Raw genomic sequence first — 19,140 nt, forward strand, 5'->3', positions numbered from 1 at the left:
TGATAATCACAGATGACGAGATGATTTCTCCAGTACCTATTTGGGTAAAGATAAAAATACTTAACCAAATACAAAATCGAATACACAATCAGAAATTAACAGTCGATATTTCAGTACAAAAATCTGTTTGTGTATTTGATTGAGAGGAATTATTGTACTGTGGGTACTATGCAATTCAAATAATATTAGGCGATACATTTAATATTCTGTAGGAACCAAATGTTGATTAAAATGGACCTATGTACATTTATATTATATTTATGTATAAAATGAGAACTAAGCTTAATTTCTTATGCTTCGCGAAAATCATGAGAACCTGCACAGTATTATTTATAATTTCTTCAATCTTTATACTCCACACCTAACAGTTCTTCGGCACAGGAGCATCCTCAGATGTTGACTTTACAGTGAATAACTTTTATGTTTCATTGCAAAGTCAACTAAGCTTGATTTATCAAAATCGTTAATATTAGCAATTGCATCGATGCTGCATCGTGTACGGCGGACTTACTGCTTTTGATCTAAGTTGTGGTCACTTGGATCAAAATCAGATCAGAAAATGATTCTATGGACGCCGAACAGGCAGAAAGACGAGTCGCACATTCCTAAGCCTCAAAATTGCTGCGACTGGCTTCTGAATGCGTGCGGAATGCGTTTAATAGCTGCATTGAGTTTTTACAAGCCGAATGAAGGTGTATTTGTGGAAACTGTTGCATCCAGAATCATATAATATCGAGCTTCTGAAAAGCGTATAGACCGATCGCAGATGTTAAGTGTTGTGACGTTAACGCGATATAATTCATGCGATTTGGTTATCAATAAAATGTCAAATGTACCATGTTCTATTTGGATTGCATAGTAGAAGGATCAAGTATACAATGGTACTGACATAGCTTCGATCCGAAGCCGCGGGCGGTCGGGTAGGCGTGTGCTGCCGACGCGTTCTCTGAACGGGGAGTTGGACACGCCACCCTGCTACACCACACAACACGCACGTTAAAATTACAGTAACTACTTACCTACATCACAATAACAATACTACACACAATGTCACTAGCAGATTTTAAACGACAGAAGACATGAGATTGATTTATAGCTTGACAAAAGTAATACTATCAAGGGTGTACAAAAGGTTTAAAATAGATGGAGGGAAGGAAGTGCTTCAGTGTAGAACGTAACAATAGTATATACTGTAATATCGGTAATATACTTTAATTTGATTTGCCATAATTTGGTACGACAGTTTAATACCCAGTAGAAAACTCATAATCAGTAATTTATGTGGAAACCAATTTTGGTAGACGTGATATATCATAAGTGATATACATCCATTAAAAAGGTGCTTATTCCAATGTTTTTTTTATAATTCGCATTGAAGGATTTATTAATTTTATACCATCTGCCTGCTTAAATACTACCCTGTTTGATACGCTCGGCACACAACTGATTCTAGTCAGACTCTATGGACAAGCGATTCATCATGTACAAGATAAAAGAGGACAAGGTGGAATGAACACAACCAGTTGCTGCAATTGTTTAAATGCAGCGTCTCATGCATATGATACGTGCCTATTTACATAATACATTTAAAACAAAATGAACAGGCATCTTCTAGGCAAGTGCTTGCATCCTAAAATTGGTATTAGGCGACTTAAAACAAACAGTTTTCTATAAAATTAAACTATTTTACAGTTGATAACGCAATTAGCATTATGAGAAACAAGGGTGTGGAAGGAAAAATAGAACGCTTTCCATACTAATTCAGACTCAGAGTTACTGTCGCCAAATTTGTTATAGAAGGGGGAACATAAATGTAAAAAAAAAAATACGTTTAGTGACATTTTTTATGTTCGATAATAATTTATGACTCGGCAATCGTTTTTTGACTCCTTATAATTAATATTTTTTACAGGTTTAAAGGTGCCAGAAAAATAGTTGCCAGTTTTATGGACATAACAGAAATACTCACTAAATATACAAAGGAAGCTAGCCAACGTAATTACAGTGCAATTCGTGCATTTTTTATCCACTATTATAAGCAGTGATTTTATAATACGCAATAGCATTCGTTTAAATTACATTATCTATTTAAAACTATTATGTGAGGTATAAGGGCCTATAGAGATGGACTGTATTTGCACTGCAAGCCAACTGCAAAGTAACACTTTGGCTGTTGGCTTGCAGTTAATAGTCGTGCTCACTACTAGAACCTCATGACGACTGCGATTAGACTGCTCAGTCAGGTCGCAGTTTCAATGCGGTTATGTCAACTACTTTCAAACTGTAACATTGCAGGTAAAATACAATCCGTCTGTATAGATTCTAATGTCATTAGTTATAATGAGGGTGATAACAACTCAATGTGCTTGCTACGTCTGGTTTTAAAAATAAAAACGTGTTAAACCTCAAACAGTACTAACTACAATAGCACTGTTATTTTGAATTATAGAAAAGCGAGTAATCAGCGTGAGCTGCTCCGTCAGTATGTTATAATTAGTTTTGAATTTAGAAGCGAAAAGATTCTTGCCACACCGGTTTAGTGCTTTTTATATTTTATAAACGCTTACTTATCAATTTCAAACGGCGCAAATAAATTTCTCGAATTTCACTAGCATCGAAACTTAAATATTTTAATCTGCGGAGTTTGCAAAAACATATAACAATTATTATGCGTGAAGAATGGGTGCAAAATTTTTTAAAATATTGTAAGCAACTGCGTGGCTTAAAAAAAAAGATCCATGAACTTACAGAATGAAATTTTATGATCTAGTTTTGTTGTAATAGTCGTATGTAACTAAGGTACAATACAATGAACATTTGGTACTAAATTGGCTTGAATTTCTTAATACCATGGCTATTTAGAATATTGTTCCCAAATATTTAAACGATGTATTCGATCAAACTGAAAATGTTGCTGTGACATAACCTACCAGGCTATAATTTAATAATAGTTTAGTTTGTACGAAAACTTACACTAACACAATATCTTAACGTTATATAAAAAGTTAAGTTTGGTCACGCTTTGTTCGTTGTAAGTTAGGAAAAAAACTGCATAATTTTCCGTAAACATAGCAATTAAAAAACTAGTTGGCGGCTGGGCAGTTGACCTATATATCGCCGGGCAGTTGACCTTTATATCGAGTTATATCATATCGAATCGATTATAATCATAGTGAGTGGTAAACGCTAGAATCCCGTGTACCTGCGCATTCCGCGTGAGGATGGAGGTGGAGTGCCGTCGCCTCGTTAGCGCCGACTCCGAAGCGCCGCACGCTCCCGCCACCTGGAGCAGCCGTGCTGTATTCCTAACCCCATCCTGCGCTCTTACCCACGACCCCAGAAGATCCGGCCCTACCCTTAACAACTGATCAATGTCAAACTGGTTGGCTTTTTTGGACAGTTCTTCATTTAGCATAAGTTATAATAACTGAGCTTTCATAAGAACTATGTATCATTACAACAAAAATACGATATTCGTACATTAATATAACGACAAGAATTTTGATGGTTAACTACTGAAAAAAAATGTCTTCTATTACGTAAGATTATGCTGAAATAAACTGAAAATAATTATTTTTAAAGCTTAACAATAGATATGGATAAAAAAAAACTAAAGTAAGGTGTAGGGCCGGTTGACTTGTATTAAAGTGTCGCCTCCAGTAGATGGGACACTCAACAAATGATTGAAGACCCGAGCTTTCGAGGCATATTGTTGCAAAAACTTTAGCACCGATGATTGTTGAAGAACTATTTTATATACAGATTTTTTTTAGATTTGAACACGTAGCAGAGCAGTTTAATATATTAAACAAACATGCAGTTGAACTCAAACAAGAAATCATTAACTATAAACTAAATTAAAAAAATAGGATACATGCGAATGAAAATATAGTTTTATAATTCATTACGCATAACAGGACACATTTTAAAGATAGTAGGTACTAATAATGCTAGTTTAGTGATTCACTTTGTTAACGAAACTAAAGTAACGGGTCGAAAAGTTCGCTGTCCTTTTAACATAGTTGGGAAAAGGTACTTTTAAGTACTTGCAATTCAGTGCCTCGATTCTCAATTATGTTCTATACCCAAAATTGTTAACCAGAATTTAGGAGGTAAAAATTAAATTATTATTGCATGAAAAGGCAACCAAAATGTGTTTTGTACGCATTTAAGACCTCAATGCTATCTGAACCAAGGTTTAATTTAGTTTCGGTGTTGGTGTTTCAACATACTAGCACCCATATTTACGGACATTGTCCTACGCGAAATATCTAAGAGTTGTAACATAGCATACAAAAGTAGTCAAATTGAAATAACATGTTTGAGTTCAAGTTAATAAAGTTATTAAACATAAAATCATTCTTGTATGGCACATTGGCACTGAACAGTCTGTCAGTACAACTGAGGAAGGTTACAATTATAAAAAAAATTGAAACTCAATTAAGCCTGTTTTTTTTTGTCATAAAATGTAACAGTTACTTAATGAAATGAGTTTGCATGTTCTTTTAGTGTATCGGCCACGTGGACGGTATAAATAAACATAACAATAAGTTATAATATGTACTTGTACAATTTACTATAAGTTATACACTTTGGTGCTAGTTACCCAATATTGTTGCGATTTCTTTTGTACACAAATTTCCAAAACTAACTAAGTTAGCACTTGACAGCTAAGTAGTGCCACCATTTTCATATTGATCGATGATGATGACGATGATGAGATCTGTCAATTTAGTTTAGAATTGACACCATATGTACATGGAGTCAACCTAACAACAGAACTTTTTTTTCTACTTAGCAGGTTTATTTTTGAAACTGAGGTACTAGTAAAAATCATTTTAATTCTAAAAATAAATATTAATTACGGGAAAAGTGGGTTACATAAGCATATTGTTAACTCTGGAACATCTACGATTTTCATAGATGTTTCTTCCAGAGTTAATATGCAAATAGACAAACATTCAGACAGGTTAATTATGCAATTTAAACATTTAATAAATATAGTGCATATCGTGTAAAACAATCAGGCATTTTTGCATCATAAAACTCTTTACTTTCATCGGTTGTACAGACGGATTGTGTCAATGCGAGAAAGGGCATTATAAAACGTAACAATTACTGATAATTGTGCATTTATGAAGGATCATGCAGTGCTACATTTTCTACATTTACAATCGAGTGCAAATAAAATCTCATGCTAAGTTGTTAGATATGGTTCTAAGTACAGTTAAATATTTACAATAATATCCAATATTGGATTGAGATTATTATTTATTTTTCTTCAATGTTCACCATTTTTTTTTGTGATGAATTGTTCGACTTAATTTAATACTTACCCTTTGCCTGTTGGGTCTTTTGACTTTGTTAAAATAGGATTCCGTCATTTTAAGGAATCCTTCGGTCAGATGGTCAAGATCGTGTCGCGTTGGTGTAGGATATATATCACAGTGCGTCGATTCGTCTTCAAGGATAGTTTTAGTGGCCGGGTTGTAAAGTGGCAGTAGAAGTGTACGGAAACGCCAATACTTTAGTGCCTGAAACATATATGTTAGCTAACCATTGTCAACTAATTACGTGCTTGATTCGAAAACGTTGTAATAACTTTTCCAAACGAATTTTAACTTATAAATCTTTATTTTACTTTTTTACTGTACCGATCTTCTTGAAATTTAACAAACATAGTTTACCTTCCGGAACAGGGATTCAAAGGGAAATAATGTGACAAATCATTGAAAGATGTTTTTTACGTCAATTTTCAACGATTGATTTGTCAAGCTTTATGGACTGTTACGATTTCATAGGAATGTTTGTCAATATTAGGTGTCGCACCTAAAGCACAGGAAAACGGATTTCTAGTAAGATATTATTTTGGAACATGAAAAATATACTGTTTCGAGTCTTTCTTCACTTTTTTTTCAACAGTCTCAATCTTTTCAACAGTTGTTGTGGAGAATCGACAATAGAATGTTAAAGTGAAAACCTACTTTTATCTTTTATCATATATCGGATCTTAGTCGCTAGCGATGACTTTATGTTATTTAAATAATACACTGAACAAACTTCAACAAGAGTGAAATCGGTGTCTCCTCGAGTACAAATGTAGTGGTCCATGTAATTCCAATTGTAGTTTTCCAACTTCTCTGTAGTAAATGATACCCAGGAAACCTCATATGTGTCGTGGTTTGGAGCGTGGAATCGATATCTGTAGTGGATGTTGAATGGAGGATATGGATGTCTGAAAGATAAGACCATAACTTTAATTTAGCCATAAGAGTTGGTTGGTTTAATCCTAAATTAAGTTCAATTCGTATCTTCGATGCGATAATCAAACCGCCCGTCTTTTGGCACGACCGAAATTGAAACGTTATGTTTAAACTCTCAGCCAAGAAAGTGCTGCTGTTCTTCGCAGCAAGCAGTACTGAAAACAAGGTTTACGTGACACTGGGACTTCGGGAGTCCTCCATAGGCGCCTACTTTTGGGCAGGTTAGGTCGACCACCATAGTTAATAATTAACCTTTAAATTTTATTAAGGCAACTTTACAAACAAAAAAGATACAACCGAATGACTTAAAAATGTCTCATGACAAAGGTTACCTTTATTTTTATCAGTGATTTCTTCCAGGCTACCTATACGAATGTTGTTACTGAATACCACATAGGGATAATACGTCAAAACTGCTTACCTTGGCCTATATCGTGTGACGCTAATCGTGGAGCCCACTAGAGTCAATTCGTGAAAGATTCTACCAATGGACAGTAAGTAGCGTTTAGTTGGTGCTGAGTTAGTCAGTTTTCCACTCTGAGGGGCAACTTTAGATGGCGGAGGTGCGAGAGTTGATGGACAGTGAGATTCTGTTACTTCGCTTTCGTTAACTCCGACTATAAGCTGAAAGCCCTGTAATATAATGTTAAAATCAGGTACCATTTTGTTTCTTTCTTCTTTCAATTACACTAGCGGACTCGGGAGACGTCGTCTCGCCCACATATTGAATTTAAAATCAAAATTTCATCAGCTATTTAAGAGCAGTTAGGTGACAAACACACGTACAGAAGAATTATTGTAGTTTTTAGTATTTTTCTCACCTTTTATACCATCCCAAGCCACGAATATTTTAAGACCAAGAGATTCGCCAAATCTCGAGTTTTAGTGAGATTAACGAACAGCAAGTCAATTTTATATATATTCAAGAAGATAATTACTTCACAAAAAATTTAACCGGATCATAATTGACAATATTTTTTTTTTTAAATATATTTTTCGATATTCGGTATTCTAAATACAAACTTCAAAAGCCACAAAATTAAAAAAACCAAAACTGTCTGTCTTTCTGTTCTTATTTTTATATATTTTAGCAAAATATTCCAAATTATACGTATTTTTATTTTTAAAACATGTATCTACTTATTTGAAGTAGACCTGTTTGTGAAGAGAATTTATTGTTTTGATCGATCTTTTGCGTATATACTTTCATTCGCTATTCTACATGCACAGCACGATGCAGCTGGTGGCCTCGCCCACTCACACACTTTTATTCCTTGGCTCTTAGAGGTCGTAACATGTAAATAGGAATAGCCCAAAAACTTCCTCGATAAAGTAAAAAACGACTTATAGTACAAAAGATTAGGTCATTCAATTCTTCGCGTTCATTATAAGTTTAGATTTACCTGGGCTAATCGTTGCGAAACAAGCTCCTTAAAAACTTCCATAGTGGTGAGAGGCTCTTTGTAGATGGCTCTGTTTCTCGCGAAATCTGCATTTACATCGTCCGGCAGGAGATTGTAGTCTGACACTAGATAATCGTTTTGTAGCGACCGTTTGTCGGGGAAGTAATCAGTTGTGATTGGCAGACACGCCGGGATCGTCAATGATTTCCAGTCGACACCTAAATCGTTTTATTGCTTTGTTTATGTATACATACATTTTAGAAATTGCGAAATTATAATTACTGTTTATTGCATTTATACAAGGTCATTTGGAAAGGGGGTTCTAAGACACTGCCTTGAAAAATAGATCACTAATTTTTGATTTACAAAAATTATCATGTCAAGTAAACGGTTATTTCCGTTTTCATGTAAACCTAGAAAGTTTTATAGTAGTAATTGATGGACGAATCAGATGGCCCACCTGATAGTAAGTGGAAAATCATCGTCTATTAATAGAGCACTTCGCAGTCCTACAATGTGTCGCCCTGTGTCCAGTGGCGTGCACTTCATACATGCACAAAAGCACTGCATACCCTAATTTTTTTGTATAACTCATAAAGGCGAAGGATTTTTCAATTTTATGCCATCTTCCTATTTTATGCATACCCTGGTCAAAACCTGCTTGGCTGCACTACTTCCCCGGACGCGCTGTCACTAAAAGCTTTAAAACTTCTTAGGATAACACCGACTGTAATGATTTCATATCACAATAACGCGTCTTTACGTGTTATTTATATTTTTATTCGCATAATAAACCCTAAACTTAATTGAACTTAAAATGTAAATACAGCTTATGGTTGTCACTGCGTATTTTTTTCCTGAAACAGTACTGCACAGTTACTCCTTTAATGGCCCTTTCACTAACGACGAACAAGGCAATGCCTAAGTAAGTAAAACCTAAATCAAAGTAGATTCCGAGACATATATTGACCTTTCACCAATCGATTTTCACAAGGTATTTCATAAAAATCTAACTTGTCTATGTTTCTTGCCACAAGGTGTGGTATTTTGTGTTTGTATTATCATTATATATTTTTTCGTATGGATTTAAGGTGTTTAAAAAAAACGAATTTATATTACTCAAGTGTCAATTTACAAGATTTCCATTACGCACCGCCGAATCGTGTAGTAGGCGCGTAACATCGTTAGTCATCATGTAGGACAATTGTTGAAACGTTTATTTTTAACTACGCTTCAACCAAATCATTAGGAATCCGGTTTAAGCGTTTCCTAGGTTTAGCGAAAACGGGCGTACGAGTATTAATCCAAGCAAAAAATGGCGTAATAGGAAGTTTTTCCTAATTATGAATGACCCCCCCCCTCTTTCCTTGTATTAAGCCTTGTATAAAACAAAATATTTAGCTAATAGTCGCAATGGCGGAACAGTGCAATATAATATTTGTAAATTATAAGAATGTGCAATAGGAAGTAAGTAGTTTTAAAAAAAAAATCTTTTTTCGCGACTTTTATACATTCACAAACAAGTATTTGACAATAACATTAAAAACGATTGTATTGCGAAGCTTGTTAGTGATATGGAAATGTCTTAAGTAAATTGGGTTAGTTACAATCGAATGCCGCCGAAATAAGGCCCAAAGCGTTGTTTAAAAACGTCACTTTAGTTTGCGTTAGTACTTTATTGGTGTCGCATGCAGAATACATATACAATTTTACCAAGCGAATAATAATCCTTTTTGGCACGTGGCTATAAGCACATGTTTCACTACCAATTGCTAATAAATTTTAGAATCAATCACAAAGTTGATTAAAGCGAAGGGTCGTATGTATATTATATTTTAAACATCTTTGTTTTTCTATAATATTAAGCTTCCTCAACGTTATGATTTTTGGCATAAAACAACGTAACCCAAAAGTCAAATAACTAAATTATAATAAATAAAAAGAACCTTTATAATATAATTAAAATGAGCTGTGAGATAGTTTGTTATTTATTAGGTTATCTTGTTTTATATTATTCATTTCTCCGGATAACATAAATTGGAATTTGCTACAGAAACTCTAAAAAGCGAAATATATACTGTAAATAACCCCCAGAAATTATATTAAGTATATCATTAAATCTCAGAATTACATAGAGGGAGCAGCAACTACATGATATAAATCCAATGAATGGGGTATCAAACCTATGGCTCGGTTCGCTTTGGGCCGCATTCGATCCAAACGATTTGTAGATATTTTCAATGCGACGATTTCATGAAACATTAAAAATGAAATGAACTTTTAGTATCAGTACGATGTAAAGGCAATTTTAGATGAGACATCAACGTCTACATGCATTTTTATACAGCAAACCATGTTTAAAAATGACTCATAGATCCCTCTATTTCAGCAAATTAAAGAAATGCTTGCAATGGGGCCAAGTAAGACGAGATACCTCTAGGAGTTCAGTCGATAACCCTTATCTGTACGCGTAAAACGTCCTGTACAAGACAAAATCATTGTCTTTATAAGCTAATTAACGTAAACGCTACAACTGTTCTTCGGAACGGTTGCACTAACCGTTCCGAAGAACAGTTCCTTACAAACAGGCAGTTAAAATTTCTGGTAACATGTCCCTGTGTTATGCTACCTTCAAATAATCCTATTAAGTTATATTATCACACCACATCATTTCTATTTATATAAATAAATGTTTTTGTTGTGATAAATGTTCTATCACAAACAGACAAAAAATGTTATTTTCCACTTTTTACTATATTATGTAAATATTTCAATCCGGTTTTCTGACCTTATGAAATAAAGAGTCTGATTTAACTTGGGTTCTAAAATATTATGATTTATAAGGGGGCGTCGCCTTAATATAAACCTGCCTTAAATATGATGAAATTGCGAATGTTCCTAAACTCATGTCGTTTAAAAAGTTTAAGCAACATGAGTTTAGGAGCATTCGCAAATATCCGATATCGTGAGACGGTGCATTCCATTTATTCTGATACTCTCAACCATGTGATCTGGTAGGAAAGCACAATCATATAATGGAAACCTCAATATATTATGTACACAACCAAAGGGCGTTTTTACATTCGCCGATAATGACACCAACCTGATATCGGTCGGATCAGATGGTCAGATTTGGTCACCGATATCAGCCCGATATCGGTGACCAAAACCATCCACAGTAGCCCGTCACTAATTCATCCCGTTGCCTATTTTTTGTATCCGGCTCTTTTTTGTTGGTATCGGTAAAAATACCGGCGACGATATCTGTTTCTGATATCATACCATAAAAACATATTACATCCATATTATGTGGTTTTGGGTAATTATATTTACGTAAATAATTATAAAAAACTGATATGAAACTTCTATATACACCTCGGAAGTAAAGACTACTCGTCTGCCGTCACGACAAACGGCAAGGCGCTCTTTTCACCGTCATACTGCGCTCCCACATATTTACTTCTTTTGTAATAACAAAAATAATAGATATATTTATTTAACTCAATATTTATTTTCTGCCTGGGTTTCACGACAACCAACTGGTTTCTTAGTGCATGTTTTATAAACAATTCGTCTGACATTTTATAAAATATGCATGGGGAAAAAAGGAAAACTTATATATTTATTATTTACATATATAAATAAATAGTCTTCGAAATTCACAGAAAATGTTTGTATACTTTAAATTGTTTATTTAGATTAATGGACACGAATAAGTTATTTAACTTTAGTAAATCGTCAGAACCGACGCAGTATAAATGTTCGGAAATATAATAGATACCGTTTCGATATCAGATCGGTGTCGGTGTTATCGGCTAATCGCCAGATGCGATGAGAATTCGGTAGTAGATCGTAAGGCAATAGACAGCCACATTGGGTTCGATGTAGCAAATTTATGAAGCACTTACCGGTGGTCAGGGCCGGAGTCCACTCTTGCTCGCCCGTGGCTCCCCAAAGCAAAGCAAGGGAAGCGTTGTTAGTCGTGGATGGTGCGCTTAAAGCGGCTCCAAGAACGCTCACAGCGCCAGAAGCGCTTATCATGCGTTTGCGACTCATGATGTTTCCTGCAAATACATTTTAAAGTCCTTGTCAATAAAGTTTATCATCATCATTTTCATAATCATCATAATCTTCTTCTTCTTCTTCATAATCTACCCATTACAGGGCACGGGTCTCCTTTCAAAATGTGCTCTAATTCAAACGGGTTTATCTTCGTACGTTTACGCACAGGCATACAATTAAAAAAAAAAACAATAAATTCAAAATTCATTTATTTCAGGTAGGCCTAATAAGCACTTTTGAAACGTCAAGGCTGTCTGTTTGTAGTGACTCTACCACCGGTTCGGAAGGCAGATTCCATCGAGAAGAAGCCGGCAAGAAACTCAGCAGTTTCTCTTTTCAAATATCAACAATTTACACGTTACATTGTACAATTCAATTTGTATCTTGTGAGAGATGAAAGCGGAACCGAATGTTTCCAAGCAACCTTGTCATTAAGAAATTCATCAATTGAATAGTAATTTTTGACCAACGGCCCAAAACTCCTCGAATCCAGGAGATACCGTAATTCGATCCTACTTACTACTTACTAGAGGTTGTTTAACTAGTTTCATTCATAGAAATATCAATAATGTACGGCAAAATAGAATAAAAATATATTACCATCAACTTGATACACGGAGTGGTTGTTATTGATAACAGACACGCCATTTTCTTTCGCAATATTGCTGTCTCCGGGCCTCGAAGCGGGCTCGCCGGCAGGCCTCGCCTGGTAGTGATGTTGTTGGATCAACACTCCCGTGGGACCTGATTTACATAATAAATAATATGTTACAACAACAAAAATATAACAAGTTAAGGTGAGCTACATTGAGGGATGTGTTGAATATTATATTTCTAATCACACTTGCTCGTAACGTGGACCTTATTACATGGATGTAAGGCTCACAATCCAAGTTATTAGCACGCGTGTTTTATTTAAAATCACCTTACTTGTGCTTTATTTATGATGACCCGCAGGGTGATTACGTATCTCGCGACAGCAATGCGACAGGCGAAAATTTTGCAATCACTGCTGTCAAACGTCACTTTTGTTTATTTATTGTATGGAAAAGTGACGTTTGACAGCAGTGATTGCAAGATTTACGCCTGTCGCATTGCTGTCGCGAGATACGTAATCACCCTGCTGATTAAGTTTAGTGCTGCACGTTAGCACACACCAAACAGATATTCGTGGTGTGGAGTATAAGTATTGGAGAAATTATAAATTAAACAATACAGATTCTCATACTTTTCGCGGAGTATAGCAAATTAAGCATAATTTTCATAATGTAGCATGGAATTCTGCAAAGCAACGCCTGCTTTTATTCAATACTTATTTTTATGTTGTTACCTAGATCAAAAGGTATTCCTAATTTCATTAAGTGGCGTTCACAGATATTGCCCTATTTAATATAATATCTGAAGTCTTAATATAAATTGGAAAATAATAAGTTACCTTTAGGGAATATGTGTGTCCACCTTCGACGGTTACTCGTTAGCTTGACGGTCACGTGCGACGGATCGAAGGGGTTGATGAGTGCCCTTCCAGTCCTTATCACTGGTTTGTTCGACATCGAGCTCCTAGGCGATAGGCGGTTTACTGACATCGAGGAATCTGTCGAATCGCTGTTGTTGGCTTCGTTTACGCCGTATTTAGCTGGAAATTTAAATTACTTGCTTAGATTCTAATGTCGTTATGTTTATGGATACAGGTTTATTGTGCATGGCCGAAATTAAATCTAAAACATAAATATACCACACAATAATATATCACGAAGAAATCCCAACACACCCATTTTCATTTTCTCTATTAAAATGACTAAATCCGTACAAGCTTTCCCTAGTATAGGAAGACAAAAATAAAACCTCCAATCGCGGATTGTATATAATCACAGGTGTGGAAAAATAAATCAGTAGTGTTTTTCTGCTAATAAACGCCTGTCAGTCCCGAGGAAAATTCGACGAACAATAAACTCCCTGGCGTATCGGCGTGGAAAATCGGGTTTTCGATCTTCGGCAGGGACAATTTGGGATTTTACAATTTCTGAGTTTTCTCTGGTCTGGTGGAAGACTCCCGCCGTAGCTAGTAACCACACTACCGACAAAGACGTGCCGCAAAACGATTTAACGTTCCGGTACGATGTCGCGTAAAAACCGATTAAGAGTGTGGGTTAAACATAACTACCATACCCCTAACAGGTTAGCCCGTTACCATCTTATTCTGCATTATCATTGTAGTGGAATAAAAAAATCTTTGCTCAAATAAATAAAATGTTTGTGCCTGTACTCATCGTATTTTCAAACTGCCTCTCTCTTTTATCTATGGTTCTTTTTAAGTTATCTAGACATTTGGTTAAGTTGGTATGGGGACTGTCTCCATGGACCGTTAAAGCAGCTGCCAGACTTTGATTTCGAACTATTTTACAAAAATTTTAAGCTTAAGATAACGAATAAGTAAAGGGTCTGTACCTTTCAACATGAAAAAGGTATCTTTAAAATCGGTCACTTGTGTTAAAGATTTGAATACATGCAAATTCTTAGCATTGTTAAGTTATGTTTAATTGACGGCCGATTGGCGCAGTGGGCAGCGACCCTGCTTTCCGAATCCAAGGCCGTGGGATCGATTCCCACTACTGGACAATATTTGTGTGATGAACACGAATGTTTTACAGTGTTTATCTATATATTATAAGTATTTATGTATATTATTCATAAAAATATTCATCAGCTATCTCAGTACCCATAACACAAGCTACGCTTACTTTGGGACTAGATGGCGATGTGTGTATTGGCGTAGTATATTCAAAAAAAAAAAACTTCATCATCATCTTCAACTCATTACCGGCCCACTACAGCACATGTCTCCAAATTAATAGGGACAAAATGATATTGATTTACTTTACACGCCTTTGAGAACATCATAGAGAACTCTCAGGCATTTATTTAGGTTTCTCCAAGATTTTCGTTTTCCTTTAACGTCAAAAAAGCAAGTGACATTTTAATAAAAATTATATTCACTTACGACTAGTCAATATATCTGTTCCCAGGCTATGATGGATGTCTGGATCGGACATTTTGCGATGATGAATTGCTGACGCTGGCGGACTCCGTCTATTAATGCCCTCCAAACCTGCCACTGACGTTTTTTTTGTACGAGCCACTTTCTGCACCCTATAAACATATTATTTTTTATATTCATTCATGCCTCTACTATCGGCGATAGTTGGCGATCGGTTCACTTGTTGAGGTCGACAAAATCTTCAAACTTCCAGTTATAAAATATAATAAATATATTACGACCATAAACACATCGCCATCTAGCCCCAAAGTAAGCATAGCTTGTGTTATGGGTACAAAGGTGACTGATAATATTTTTATTAATAACATACATAAATATTTATACATATAAACACCCAGACACTGGAAAACATCAATGTTCAAAACACAAACATTTTCCAGTTGGGGGAATCGAACCCACGGCCTAGACTCAGAAATCGGCCTTAAATAGATACACCAGTGTTTTACTTTTGACATATATTTACGACCGACCGCCTGGCTGTCGTCTATTATATATATTGTTATAATAATCATCTTTATTGAAAGGTATAAACCCAGTTATAATAAGAAATAAATTTAAATCTAATAACAATAAAATAAAAATAATAGTAAATAACAAAAGAACTATTCCTTCATATAGAATCATAATTTATAGGTACCTAAATTTCACATATACTTTACAGTGGAGAGAGTCGACATGTTATGGTTGCCAGGGCGTATTTTTGATGATAACTTTGTACGTTATTTCTTTAAAAGTATTGAGCTCAGGAAGAAGTTGTAGAACAAGTTTGTTCAACGGAAACATTCTTCGAAAAAGTAGTATATACAATTAATATTTTTTGTATTACTCATGCGGGGAAAGTAGTATCTTGACGCTCGCTGTTGCGGTTGAAAAAGAACCGTTTGCCCATTTTAAAATTACGCGTGAGATTTTTCATAAATAAAACTGTTATTTGAGTGCGACAAGTTTATTTGTCGCACGTAAATTATTCTTGGCACACGCAAATTTAGATAATATTGCTAAAATAAAAAAAAATAATAACAAAAAAAAACACAATCGACATTTTAAAAATGAATTGAGGTTGACGCGTCTGACAGTTTAATTTAATAAATAAAATTGTAATTAAATTAAAATTAGTTTAAAAACGAATATGGAGTCTGAAATAATACCGGAAACTTTTAGCTTTGCCCCTGGACCCCGGTTTGTGCCCACATATATCGCCGCATTTGTAATACAAAATAGTATGTGCGACTAGTGCGACGTTGTCGATTACCGGATCAAGGCAATCGACAACTTGTCGCACTTGTTGCACAATATACTATTTCTATTTGTTATCAAATAACATACCATGTACTATGTGCGGGCGGCAATTGAAACACCTGAGCATCGTATGCGTCGTAATCAAATATAGAGTTGTGCATATAATCGTCTTCCTTCAACAGTTTGCCTTTACTCTCATCCTCGTACATCTTTTTTAATGGCTCTTGACTTTTCCTGGGCGGCAGTTTGATTCTTGGTATAAAATTCGAATATGCCACTTTCTTGTTGGTGGAATAGAAGGACAAATTGATCCAATGCGGCATAGAGTAGTCATCTATGGAGTTAATATTGCTGTCTTTGTTATGAAACTTCAGTAAGGGTACGGCGTGCAAGGGTTGTTCGCCGACGCAAACGAGGTCGCTTCCCACGCCGTTGTCGATGATTCTTTGCTTCGTGACGTTGGTCAGTTCTCTATCGACCTCGAATACTCCCACGCCGGGCGTGATGACGACACTAAGTTGACCTGTGCGGTCGAAACATCTGTCCAAGTAATGTTTCTCGAAAACTGAAAATTTTTGGCCAATTTCATTATTACATATCTACTAATTTTAGGTTGTCTGCAAAATATAATTTCAAATTGCATCGTTATCGAATCTAACAAATGTGGCTAAAGCATAAACTAAATACATGAGGATTCAATCAATCATATACATTATAGTTATATATATTATTAAAATTTACATAACATGCTGCATTGTCGTATTAGGATAACTTTTTCCTGTAATGACAAAAATGTAAGATGGGGAATAAATAAATAAATAAATTTGAAGTACCGTTTTATTGCACTAAGATATATGTACTGTCTACAACACACACTTTTGTGTTGAAAGATTGTCTTTGGTCAATACACCCATCAGAGTAAATAAAGTTACTTTTTGGATAGAAGCAGGCGTTATCGGAATTCCATGATATATTATAAAAATTAAGCTTAATTTTCTATACTTCACGAAAACGAGGAGAATCAGAATGGTTGAGTGCTGTGAATACGCAAGTGAACCCCGTGCTCTCACTTATAGGTCTATCGCGGGACAAACAGAGTTTTTAGTGGGTGCAAGTCCCACATAACTTCTCCGTTCCCCCAACGGAGTGGTATGCGTCAGGCATCTTCTAGGTATAAAAAAGGAGAATTAGAATGGTGCAATTTATAATTTTATCAATCTTTACTCTCCACACCAAACAGATCTTCGGCAACGTACTCTCTACGCACGTTTCGCTCCGATAACGGAGCATCCTGGATGTTGATGTTGTAGCATTTCTGAGATAAAATGTAACCATTACCCAAATGCAAGCTACGCATTCACCAAATTTCATCAAGATTCATCAAGGTCGTTTGAGCCAAACATAGGTTACAAACATACAGACTTTCGCTTTTATATTAGTATGGATCAGTACAAATTTAAGTTTTAATTGAACAGAAATTGGTTTTAATATAGTTACCATTTAAACTCATGTTCAAAACTTCAAGGAAATTCCCCTGAGCTGCTGTGGAATTAATGGCGGTTGGTATTTCCATGTTAGGCCTTTCATGGTATTGCAATACGATTTTTTGATAGTCAGTAAAAAGCCTCCGCAGCTGCAGTAAAACGTTAGACCAGTCTTCGTACCTTTCATTTTGGACTGCCACCCTGAATTTAATCAGAAAAAAATAATACATTTTTAATACTTTTAAATTATTACTTCGATTTAGGTTACCCTTTGGCAATTTTTATTAATAGTCTATTGCCAATGATTAACCAATAGATGCCTAAATTTTTTAATTGAATATTTATTTCAAATGCACGTAAAGTACCTGTAAAAATCCTCATAAAATCTTCCCCTATAGTCTTTCTGTAAACACTCTTTCATGTGCTGGGGAAACTCTTCTAATGTTTTGGCTTTATAAAAAGTTCTTGAAAATAATACAATAGTCACCTCATGGTTGCTGCCATTTTTCTAAAAAAAAAAAAAAAAATAGTTTTAGATATATACACAACGTAGGGTCCAACGTAGGAAGCGGTGATAGCCCGGTGGGCAAGACTTTGACTTCACTTTCGGAGAGCCGAGTTCGAATTCCAGCACGCACCTCTAAATTTTCTAAGTTATGTGCGTTTTAAGCAATTAAACTATCACTAGCTTCAATGGCTTCAACGGAGTGGCGAAGGATTGTCAAGCGAGCCACAACACCCAGATGACGACCACGACCAGTCTGTCAAGACTGTAACGGCTTAGAAGAAGATGCTTCAACGGTGAAGGAAAACATCGTGAGGAAACCTGCATGTAGAGTCCCCGAATCCGCACTGGGCCAGCGTGATGCATTACGGCCTTCGCATTTTGGTTGGAGACGCGTGCCCTGCATCGGCCGGTAACGGGTTGATATGATGATGATAATATATGGCCATTTTTATTATATGTATTACTAGCGATTCCCGGCGGTTTCATCTGCGATGCTTGAAATAAGTACGGGCGTTTACGACTATGAGAAAGCTCATAGTCGTAAACTCCCGTACTTATTTTAATTTTCCTTTATCTCCTTAACTACACATCAACTGCTGATGAGCCACTTGCCCATAATTAACGTAATGGATTATACCTTTAGGCTTTTCTCTTTTTTAAATAAGCATGTGTTGTTAACTCGTAGTCTTAACTATAGTTTGATTTGAACTAGGTCAATAGAATAGCAAAAAGAAGGTTTTTGATATTTAACGATTAGTTTATAGGAATAAATAAAAAAAATATTACAATAAACTACTTAGAATTAAAACTTTCAATTTTACTACATTTCACGGCCATTTACATTTTACTACATTTCAGGGCAAGTCTCCTCTCAGAATGAAGAGAGTTTAGGCTGTAGTCCACCACAACGGCCAACTGCGGATTGGCAGACTTTCCACACCTTTGAAGTATGCCAATGGGAACTTATGGAAAGCTCTCAGACTTGCAGGTTTCCTCACGATGTTTTCCTGCACCGCTAAATAAAGTGACATTTTAAATTTCTTAAAATAAAAACGCACATAACACAAGAAGTTAGCGGTGCGTACTGGGGGCTTACCACTAGGCAACCACGGCTCACTAAGCT

At 35.5% G+C, this 19,140-nt stretch overlaps 1 protein-coding gene across 6 annotated transcripts in view; it reads right to left on the reverse strand.

Moving 5' to 3' along the window:
* LOC120624547 (GATOR complex protein Iml1) overlaps nt 1-19,140 on the reverse strand; it is a 36,293-nt gene that overhangs the window by 14,640 nt on the left and 2,513 nt on the right. For 2 of the 6 annotated variants that reach the window (XM_039891165.1, XM_039891164.1), the window contains 14 exons: nt 17,875-18,017; nt 17,523-17,710; nt 16,113-16,590; nt 14,730-14,878; nt 13,164-13,364; nt 12,329-12,472; nt 11,575-11,730; nt 9,850-9,864; nt 7,667-7,884; nt 6,685-6,896; nt 6,061-6,235; nt 5,337-5,534; nt 3,203-3,283; nt 890-975 (listed from right to left, as the gene is read on the reverse strand). In XM_039891165.1, coding sequence (XP_039747099.1) covers nt 890-975; nt 3,203-3,283; nt 5,337-5,534; nt 6,061-6,235; nt 6,685-6,896; nt 7,667-7,884; nt 9,850-9,864; nt 11,575-11,730; nt 12,329-12,472; nt 13,164-13,364; nt 14,730-14,878; nt 16,113-16,590; nt 17,523-17,710; nt 17,875-18,017 — 2,444 coding nt within the window. The remainder of the gene's footprint in view (nt 1-889; nt 976-3,202; nt 3,284-5,336; nt 5,535-6,060; nt 6,236-6,684; nt 6,897-7,666; nt 7,885-9,849; nt 9,865-11,574; nt 11,731-12,328; nt 12,473-13,163; nt 13,365-14,729; nt 14,879-16,112; nt 16,591-17,522; nt 17,711-17,874; nt 18,018-19,140) is intronic. The other 4 variants (XM_039891167.1, XM_039891169.1, XM_039891168.1 and 1 more) reach the window with 4 other exon arrangements.

Source organism: Pararge aegeria, chromosome 6, assembly GCF_905163445.1.
Source record: "Pararge aegeria chromosome 6, ilParAegt1.1, whole genome shotgun sequence".
Taxonomy (NCBI): domain Eukaryota; kingdom Metazoa; phylum Arthropoda; class Insecta; order Lepidoptera; family Nymphalidae; genus Pararge; species Pararge aegeria.